The 11,015-nt window shown below is 37.4% G+C and overlaps 1 protein-coding gene across 2 annotated transcripts in view; it reads left to right on the top strand.

Moving 5' to 3' along the window:
• The window catches only part of NTRK2 (neurotrophic receptor tyrosine kinase 2), a 189,538-nt gene extending 179,027 nt beyond the window's left edge, over positions 1 to 10,511 (top strand). For both annotated transcript variants that reach the window (XM_017740421.1, XM_017740420.1), the window contains exons 16-17: positions 4,201 to 4,359; positions 5,186 to 10,511. In XM_017740421.1, coding sequence (XP_017595910.1) covers positions 4,201 to 4,359; positions 5,186 to 5,371 — 345 coding nt within the window. In that variant the 3' untranslated portion in view covers positions 5,372 to 10,511. The remainder of the gene's footprint in view (positions 1 to 4,200; positions 4,360 to 5,185) is intronic.
• Positions 10,512 to 11,015: the final 504 nt, after the last annotated feature.

Genomic DNA, 11,015 nt, shown 5'->3' with positions numbered 1-11,015 from the left:
AAGGCTTCATTTGGTTTTCTCTGTAAGAGAGTGTATCTGTTTCTCACAATCATCAAACAACAGGGCCTTGGATTTCTATGGCAGTTGGGCCATGAAGCTGGAACAGTGACTACATCAGGGTATAAACAGATGTATTTTTAATTGGAAGAAAGAGAAAAAACTTTAACAAACTATAAAATTAGAGGCCCTGCTTCAAGACTAAGACAGCCCTATAGCAGCCCTAGAAGACTAATGCTGGCAAATAGATTAAAAGAGTGTTCAAGGCCAGCTTCTCTGTCAGCTTTCAAAGTGCTAAATTCATTGAAAAGATGTTTGCTCAAAGTGGTGACAAGTAGAATGAGATTGTATTGTTGAAAGTGCAACATTTCATGCATGGGACAGCATGGCAGTTTTTCCTTGGAAGAGCTTCTTTGGAGGACATGACCGTTCACTGATAGGGCATAGCAGTCTCCTCCCCATGGACTGTTTGCACATTGCAGAGGCTAATTCACCAGGTTTTCTAGCCTAGCATTGCTACTAAAAGCAGCCAGACTGTAGCTGGGCTAGGGTGTGTTTCATAAACTGGCATTTGGAAGTAAGTACTTAAGTCCATACTTTCATAGAAGTACAGTTCTAAATAAAACTGAACTGTGGTATTATATGGTATTATCGTTATAATGCAGCTACTTTCAGGTAAGTATCAAGAAAATCTACTCTTATTTGTATACATAAAGTGGTCATTTTTACAGCTACAGTATGGATTTTAAAGTGATAGTATATTAAGTTAAAATTCTAATGCTTTTAATCCTGTTATAACCTTAGCTGGACTGAATATAAAGGATTTATTTACACATAACTGTAGTCTGTTTAGCACAAAACCATTCGAAATTTATGTGTATCAAGCAGCACTGCAATTACAGTGTGCATGGCAGAGACTTTATACAGCAGAATGCTGGTGATACCTGAGACGTTTGTAATAAATTGCGTTTCTTATTAAAGGATATGCAGAAGGCATCTCTGTGTAGCACTCAGAACCTTTAAACTTTGGTCAGTGCAGTCATGTTTTCATTCACTGGTGCTTCTTGGAAGACACCTCCTAGCCTTGCTGAGAGTATGGCAACAACAGCAAAAAGGCACCCCACCTCTCTTCACTGCTGTTACGGCACAACCCTGGATGCTTGGGCTCATAAGATAAAAATCAAAAGAAGCTCTCAACAGACTGTCAATTTGTTTCAGGCACCCTGCAAACAGTTGTGTCAAGTCCTAGGCTTCAGTTCAAAAAGCTCTGAAGTATGTGCTCATTGTAGGCATACAACTACCACAGCCCTTAATGCTCGTCTGAGCTGAGTGTGTGTTGACTCAGTAACCACTGATTTTCAATAGAGAAGGAAACATGCATTTAGAAGTGCCTTTGGCCCTGACATGTGCTTTTGATTGAAATGAACTGAAATGAAAGGTGCTCTTAGACCATGGGTAGATGCACAGTCTGCCATAGGAGATGCTCTGTGTTCCACAGGTATCTATCTTGTCTTCATTGCAGTGCCATCTGTCAAGGAGATCACCCTGTATAACGCTGTTGTTGATACTTTGAAAGGCAATAAATTCTATCTTCAAAAAGATGTTGAGGTGTTTGAAGTAACATAATTGAGACTGGTAATAATAGAGATGGAGAGACTTCAGGATACCTCAGTACTGGTCAAGTACTCTGTCCTTCAGCGACAGAAATGGACACAGCTCCAGGCAAGATGATCTGGGAACACCAATGAGCCCTGTGCCTTGTGCTTACCTGTAAACTGAATTCTTGGTGTCAGTACTAACAAGTCAATCTTGCTATGCTTGAAAGAGAGACAGCCAAATGTGTGATGTTACAGATCAGTTCGGCACAGAACCATCATTTGGTGGCAGCTTATCATCATCACTCTGGAGGTGTGTCCTTCATTTCTCTGAGTGACATTGGAAACTCAGCATAGAGTCCCACCAAAAATACACTGGATCTGTAGTGAAAAAACGTAAGATTTGAAGAGTGGTTGGGGTTTTTTTTAATTGCTTTTTCAAAATCTCTTAATTTAAGATGTGACCAAAAAAAAAAAAAAAAGAGTCACATATTTTATCATCTATAGCTTTCATTAATTTTTAAAGGAATGAGTCAAAGAAATTGCTGAACAGAACCAGTAGCAGAGGTTATATGATGAGCAGATGTAAGAGCCATCTTAATATTTGATGAGACCAAAAGTTTCTCACCACTAACCATCTTTTAATGGTGCTTGCCCTTTGAATGGGTGTATGTGGCTAGTTGTTTCTAAGGGACTAACTTTTTTGACTTTCTAATTAAATACCTCTCAACACTGGCTTAAAACTGGTGGTGGTTTGGAAGTGTTTGGTTGCCGTGTCAGGTTAGGTTATGATAAGGTGGAAAACTGAATGGTTACATCTCGGCATGTTGGTGTGTTCAAACTCTCCACATCATCGAGGGGCTTCTCAGTCAAAGCTGATGACAAATACCAAAGCACAGAGCCTTACAGCCAGTCTGTGTGCCAGAGAGATAAACTGTTAACACCGACACAAATGGGCCAAATTGAGAAAAGCACTTAAAAATGTGTATCCGTTTTCTGTCAATGCAATGGGCAGGAATTGGGTCCCATTTTGAATGGCTTGGAAACCCGTGCACAGCAACCTGCACGGAGTCAGAAGCACATCCACAATGTAGCCAGGAACTGAAATTGGGAGCCCAGCCTGTCATTCAACAACCTGCTGAAAATTATTCCTCCATCACTCGCATAACATCTCATGTGCAGGGAGTAGAAGAAGAGCCTGATAATAAACCAATTCTATGAAAATTTAGCATGACTTTCTGTTTCTGTGAAGTCAGCAGTGAGCACGGACTTGTGGTGATGCACAGAACCAGGACTGAGCTCTCACAGCCGTAGCTGTGTTTGGTATGCTGCACTAACACTGAATTACTGACAAATAACTGGAAATGGATGTTCTGTGATTTAGAAATGGATGTGTGATTTAGAAATAATGTGAACCCTGACTGAACCCTGTTGGGTTTTTCTTCCATTTGCTCTTCGAACGTGAGAACAAGGAGGGCATTATTTATAACAACAAATGTTAAGTCCCAAAAGGAGAAATTATATTTTGAATTGACAGAATCCTGAAAGTGTAAATGTGGTTTCATAACTAAATATATTTTCAGACAGGAAAATGAGTTAATCAAGAGTAAAATGTTCTTGAAAAAGCTTTCTTTTTTTTTTTTTTTAAATCTTCCTTGGAAATATTCTCAGCTGTCATGGTACAAAAGTAACTAGCATATCTGTATATCCATATCACAGTATCTCAGCAGTTACACTGTCTTAAAAGTACTTAAATGGATTTCTTTATTGATGTGATCCAACCAAAATAGGACATGCCAGGAACAATAAATTGTTTAGAACCTGGAAAAAAAAGACTTTCAAAAATTTAAATTAAGATTAGGAAACCTAACTCTAAGGAAGTTAAATTTTCTGGGGAAAATTAAAAATGTTCTAAAAGCTTTCAGAAAGGCATGAATTCAGTGAAGTTGATTTGAGGTAGGAATCCATGTCTTACAAGTTGTTATTATCAAGGGAATATATCCAAAGGACTGATTTGGGGTTTTTTTTAAATGGACAGGGTAGTTAATGTGGAAAAAATAATTTGATACATTAACTGTGGAACTTAACAACATTGTTATAGCATTGCTTTAATTCAGTCAAAATCAGGATATTCAACCACACAGATCCAATCCTACCATTTCATACAGTCATCTGTGTCTTCATGTATTTTGGTTGATGTCGCTCCGTTTCTAGGAGAATCACCAGTCCAGATTTCATTTAATGAATCTTCTTTAGTTTCTTGAGTGGTAAAATAAACAGTAAAACCGGCCTAATTCAAAGTAGGTTGTTAGTGTAATATAGACCCTCCTGTTCCTTAGGTAAGGTGTGCCAAGTAAATGTTAAAGATTAGTTTGGACTTCAGAAACAATGTCTCTTGAGATTTTTGTTGAGAAACCTATTGTGTGGTACTGATTGTTGCTGGGGGAGAGGATTTTGAACCATGAATCCACAGTTCTTCGAAGCTCCTCAAAGTGAATGTTACCAGATGGGAAAAAAGAAACCATGGATTCTCCATATTTAACGTCTTGAGACTGCCTTGTGAGGCTCTGAGGAAACTATTTCTGACTCTTTCATTTGTTTTTCTCAGGTTGGGGGTCACACCATGCTGCCCATTCGTTGGATGCCTCCAGAGAGTATAATGTACAGGAAGTTCACCACAGAAAGTGATGTCTGGAGCCTAGGGGTTGTATTATGGGAAATCTTTACTTATGGCAAACAGCCATGGTATCAGCTCTCAAACAATGAGGTGTGTGTAATATATTCTCAAAGTGCATTGGGAAAGCTGTTATGCTAATTGTCTGTGTTGCTTCTCTGGAGAAGGGACAGCAACAAATTTATTTGTTAAAGGCTGACACTGATACAAGGTATTTATTGTATTGTCATGAACCATATGGTTAAATTTCTTCCTTTTCACCCTTTTCTACCCTGAGTGGATGGAACGTGTCCAAGCAGAACTAGAACACTTGGAATTTAATTTTTTCCTTTGTATAGAATGAATTCTGCTCTGGGTAGACCATGAGGCAATGAAAAAGACCTTAGCTATCTCCTGAAAAGACATATCATACATGGTACTGTTTCAGAGTGGTTGTCCATAACCATGGACAGATTAGACTGAAGTAATCAATAAATCTCTTGATTTCCAGGCAGTCACAAGTATCTCCTTTTCCAGAGATTAGCCACAGTGATACTCATAAATTTGCAGGGGATGGAGCAAAGGAGAGGCGTTGAAGCTCTGTGAGCAGGTTGAAAATTTATCCTGCCTCTGAGGCGGTAGTTGGGTAGAGAGAGAAGGTATGGGATTAATTCCTAGCTACAGTTTCCTTTTGTGTGGGGTGGACAATGTGGGTGAACTTAACATGATTGAAGTTACTGCTCTTTGATCACTTACTTTACAGTGAATTTTCCAGATTCCATACTGCTACTCATTCATCTGCCTAGAAAAGCAGGCCTTTCCAGAGATGGCTGCATGGCAGCCACCAGTGAGGCTGCTATGGTTGAAGTTAACTCTTCCATGGATGAACTCCTTGTAGTTGGCACAGCTGCGCTGATCCTTTTCTTGTGATTTCTCATAGGTGATTGAGTGCATCACTCAGGGCCGAGTCCTGCAGCGACCTCGCACATGCCCAAAGGAAGTGTATGACTTGATGCTGGGCTGTTGGCAACGGGAGCCTCACATGAGGCTCAACATCAAAGAAATCCACTCCCTCCTTCAGAACTTGGCCAAGGCATCTCCAGTCTACTTGGATATTTTAGGCTAAAGTCTCCTAGCATTTCTTCTTCTGGGCTACGGGAATGAATGTGTTCAACTGCCGCTGAACTCCATTAAAATGTGTTCTTAACTTTGACAGTATTAATGACAAAGTTGCGGAGAAGCTTTCAAAGGGCAAGCAATGTGCACTTCTCCATCTGTAGACACAGTATTGACTTTTTAGACATTACCAAGATGTATCTTCTCTCTTTCTCTCAGTTTCTATCTTTTTTTTCCTTCTCTCCTGTCTTTCTAATCAATTTGGCTTCTGCATTATTCTAACTCTGCATAGACAAAAGCCTTAAAAACCCAATCTGTTATATCAGCAGACTCTTCAGTTTGCCCACCACAACTAACAATGCCTTGTTGTATTCATGCCTTTGATGTGGATGAAAAAAAGGGAAAAATATATTTGACTAAAACTTTGTGATTTCTGCTGTACAGCTACTGGGAGTTTCTATGGATTCACCTCATTTTTTTTGCTTCAGCCTGTGGGTGGAAAAAGAAGACTGGTGTTCTCTACATGAAGAATGTTCTTTGCAGAGATAAAGCCAGCTAAAAAGAGGACACTCTTGTGTGATACACTATCTGGAGGAACTTGGGAAATCAGGTGGCATCCAACCCTGCAAGAAAACACTGAAGTGATTTGATGGAAGACAAGAGGGAGTCTAGCAATTTCCCTGAAGAGTCTTTCTGAGGACTAAAGGGATTGGTTAAGGAGGTGCTTTGCCAGCACCATTCATTGCCAGAATCAAGTAAAACAAAAAAAAGATGCTGCTTGCACTGCACGCAGTTGTGTTACAACATGATAAACTAAACACACGCCCTTTTTTTGTCTTCTGGTAGGATATTGTCATGCCACTGGTGTAAAAATGTTCTCCAGCTAGTCTTTTTTAGTAAAGGCTGAAGCTAGATTTAGTTACATACAATATTAATTTCAGAATCACATGTTGAAACTAAGGATTTTGATAGGACAAACTATAAATGCTGAGGCAGGTGTATCTTATACTGTGCTTGTCCAGCAGCATATTCCTTCCTTCTTCAATCCTTTCTTTTTTCTTTTTTTAACCGTGCAAGCAAAACTGTGCATGGTCTTTGTCGATTAATGCCATTAGTACAGAAACGATCACTCATCTTGTAGTACACCCTAGTAGGCATAGCAAACTCATAATGATATAACCTATATTTCATTAGAAGGGGCTAATGGAGGACATTAGCTGTGTTAAAATGCCTTTACAATGTTATAGATACTATAGGCTGATATAACATGAATAATCTAAAGCACGGAGATCACTGGTTATGTTTGAAACATAGCAGGGGATAAAGATCTCTAGAGAAAACAAATTACTCTGTGGTTATGGCTTGCTATTCAGAGTACAAAGATTCTAAGCTCAGTGCCATTTTTGTATTGGTACTACTGCTGTCATAATCAACATATACACTTTATAAAATAGTTTATTTTTGGTTGGATTGGCATTGTATGTGTACAACATTTGCATGGCCACTGTGTTGATGACAGCTGCATGAGCATACCTGTTGTTTTTCAAACTAGAAGTTGACAATTTGAAATTTAGAGCTAGGATTATTTTTAATATGAATTCTTACAAATGAAAACCTACCTTACCTATTCCTCAAGACTTCTGCTTCCCTCTGTGAGGGGGCGTTATTGCAAAAAAGTGATCTTTCTTTCCATTTTCTCTTTTTATTATTTCTTATTGATATGAGCCAGATCAAAATAGTCCATCTTCGTGTTGGGGATATTTTATTTAATAAATTAAGCATTTTATTTTTGTAAGTGTTCCCATAAAACATTTAATATATAATTTGCTCGCATGTATTATTTATTGAGGCACTTTAAGTTTTTCTTTCAGAAGCTTTTAGAGCTAGCTTATAAAAATTCTGAACATTTTCAGAAGAAAACAGTTCACTGGACACTGATGAAGTTTTACCCTTCTCAATGTCATTGGAAAGGCAGCATTACAAATAAACATGACAGTGTAACTATAAAGCCATACTCAGTATTTCTTTAATAAACTAGATGTTATTTCTTAACTGCTACTGAACTGGAAACACATAAAAAGCCAGAGGAAGATTCCTACAAAATGGGCCTTAAGATTTTATCTAGACTGTCTTGGAAGTTCTCACAGAAAACTAGAAAAAGACTGAGCATCCAGTGAAACCCATTCTCTTGAGAATATGAATGTTATATTTTAAAGGAATTTGAAATTGATTTTCAAAATAACAGTGATGGAAAAGAAAGATATCAGAGTCCTCTCTTACTGTGCAGTGGGAAGAGGGTGCAGTTGGTGGAGGGGCCTGCTAAATTTCTACCTGCATATTCTGTCTAAGTTTCGTCTGAGCTGAAGAAAAAGGCATCTGAGATGATGCTTTTACTGGAAAAGAGGCTCCAGCCCAAAAGCAAGCAGGTGTGTTTTGCAAGCACTGAAAGAATGTATACCAAAAATAACCACAAGACCCTGAAAATGTACTTAGTGTCATCTTCTTTTGATTTCCTAGTGAGACTTTTAGAGTAATTTCAGAGAATAAATAGTATTAAAATGCATTGTGCAATAACATAGCAGTTTGTTAAACTTCTAAAGGACCAAATGTTCTACAAAGCCACCGCTATGGATAACCTTGACCTATAGCATTAATGTTCTTGATAGTGCATAAAATGTATAATCACAGTAGAAAAGCTATAAACTGTAGCTATACATAGTTTGCATTTGTTCATGAAAAGGTGAGTAAGTGTAGCAGAATGAGCAGAGAAGAGCAAGAAATATGTTCAAATCACAATGAAGGGTGAGTATATGTGCATATTCATCATGCTTGCACTGTCAGGTAAATTGTGTACACTGAGTAAATATGACAATCAGGCTCATTTAAAAAGTCTTTCTGGACTGTGCTATGAACTGACCATATATATAATATATAATATATGTGTGTTTGCATATGGCATATATATATATACACACACATAGCATATACATGTCTGCCTATGTCTGTTGTATTTTATTTATATATGTGCAGACATGCATGCACATTATGTATGGGCTGTGTGTATATGTATAAATTTACATACACCTATGTTATTTCAAATTATGATTAGAATGCTATTAATAAATTGATAAAGTCTGCTGAGTAACCAATTTTTTTTTTCTTTTGATATTTGTTTTTCTATGTTTGTAAGATTCAACTTTCTAACTGGTGTGCAACAGAGGCAGTGCTAGAATGCCAGAGATTTAACAACAAGCACTTTTCTTCCCCAGATTATTGCATAAAAACATTTCTTCCATTCCCATCTCACTTGTTTATTTCTCACAATGAAATTAACAGACAAGCTTCCGAGCTCAGAAAACAGAGGTTTTTTACTGTCATTTCTGGGTTTGTGCTACTGTTGTTTTATTGTCCTAGAAAAACAGTGCAGCTCCATTAACATTTTTTACTTGCCTGCCGTAACGAAATAACTCCAAGAATGTGCTGGACTATTCACACTGCAACATGACTTGTAGAACAACGAGAACACTGACATTCAGGAGTAATAATAGTAGCATTTGCCTCACTCTGTCCTTCACTCTCAATAGATCTGCAGAACTCGGAACTGGCCATGGAGAACAGACACTTGTAAAGCAAGAGCACCCTATAATGCCTGATGGAGTGTACACATTTAAAAGGACTGCATTCATTTTGACCTGTAAAACAGCATATCTATATATTGTCTACAGTTTAATAAGTAACTGCTTATTTTTTCTCTTCTTTCTTTTGTCCTTGCTATTTTTTATCGCTTTCTTTCCTTCTTTCTCTTCTGTATTTTGTCCTTCTTTCCTTCTATTTCTTTCCTTCCCTCTCTTTCTTTCTCTGTCTGTACCCTCCCTACCTTTATAGGAGATGGTGGTTGATGTAGACTTTTACAAAATACTTTAAAAAGAAATTAAATAACCCAAATGACTAAGGTATCATGCATATGTGCTACAACAAGTCCACATTCGGGTTGTTGCAGCCTGTAACTGAATTTGAAATACTGCTATAAAATGTGGGGGAGGGGGGCAGGCAGGGACTGGAGAGGAAGTTGGGATTTCTATTGAGAGATGAAGGTTTTGATAGCACAGTAAGTTGTATTTTCTTGTTGTGAGGGCTGGAATAAAACACTGCTGCTTTGAATAAGAGGTCCTTTAGAGCCTTAGTTAAAACACCTGTATTTGGGCAGGGTGGGGGGATGTGCTATTCATCACAAATGTGAAGCAAAAAAAGAAAAAAGTCTACATGTTGCAGGGAAAACACTGTGAAATTCACAATAGCAACCAAGTGACTATTTTGCCGTCTTTTAAACATATGTCTCAGGAGAAGAAATGGGAAATGATGGGTGTGTTATTTTTCCGTCTATGCATTCTGCACAAGGTCTGTGGGGATTTTTTGTTTGCTTGTAGAAGGTTCTGAGTGATGACTGGCTGATATTTTATAAACACTGAATATTTGAGCAAGGATTATGGAAGCTGCTAGTAAGTGAGGCCATTGATTGGAATATGTGAGAAAACAGAACAAATCAAATCTACCCAGAGGCCTAATTCTTGCAGCTTATATGTATCTTTCTGTAACTTAAAGAAAAGCACCTAAGAATGTTTTAGATACAAATAATTTAATTCAACATTTATGTTTAATTGAATCACCAATAGAGAGAGAATCAATTAATTATGAAATATTTGTCCCAGCCCTTTCCACCTATACTTTATGTATATATCTTTCTAGATATCACTCTCTTTGTCACTTTAGGTAAAGAGGAAGATATCTACATACAATTATAAATCTCTATATTGTCACGAATTGTGACCTGGTGTGTAGAGCTATCTTTCTCCTTTCTTTTTTCCTTTTTTTTTAAAGTTTATTTAATGTGATGTCTCCGTGAAAATATTTAGTGGTTCTTGTTTTGCAGTTTGTTACAAGTAGTCATTGCTTTAAAACTTTCATTGCATCTTGGCTGATTTCAAAGTGATGCCTAGGTATCAGTGTTAAAAGTTTTGTTTGTGAATCATGTGACCAGCTTCTCTCAACATGACATGGAAAGTCTCTTGTATTACAGTGTATTTAAAAAAAATGATGTCTTAAAATAAACAATGTCATCCGAAAGAAAGATAAAATGGTTACTTTAAAACACTAAAAATTTCATGAAGTGTTTTGTGTTGTTTTCTGTTGTTTGAATGCCTTTGTTTACCTCTATTCTTTTTAAAAAGGACAAAATTAAGGAAAAGTTTGGTATGCTTAGAAACATGGCAAGTTTGCACTCTAGAACTGTGAAGCAAAAATAGGTCACTGAAGTTGTAGTTCATGGAAGAATTGACCCAGAGTAACAGGACAAAGGAATGGCCAATCTTTGGCAGACTTATTTTTTTAGTCTTTGTTGTCCAAAGGAAGATCCTATTTGAATGCTTGTTCATTTGGGCAGCAAACACCTGCTTATCCTGTAGCAGAAACAGGCCTTCAGGTATTTTCTGGCACTTTCTTGAAAGTGTCTCTCAAACTACAGTCCTGTTCAAAATGGAGTTTTTTCTTTTTAATTCATGTCAGTCTACAATGAATATATTGTGAATAATATAGCATTAAATCCAAGTCCTTAATTAAGATTCAGAATGTAGACATCCAAAGGAAGGTTCAGCAAC

Source organism: Corvus brachyrhynchos, unplaced genomic scaffold (assembly GCF_000691975.1).
Source record: "Corvus brachyrhynchos isolate BGI_N302 unplaced genomic scaffold, ASM69197v1 scaffold37, whole genome shotgun sequence".
In the NCBI taxonomy this organism is placed as follows: domain Eukaryota; kingdom Metazoa; phylum Chordata; class Aves; order Passeriformes; family Corvidae; genus Corvus; species Corvus brachyrhynchos.
Note: the sequence above shows the minus strand (reverse complement) of the source record. Positions and strands in the feature narration are given on the sequence as shown.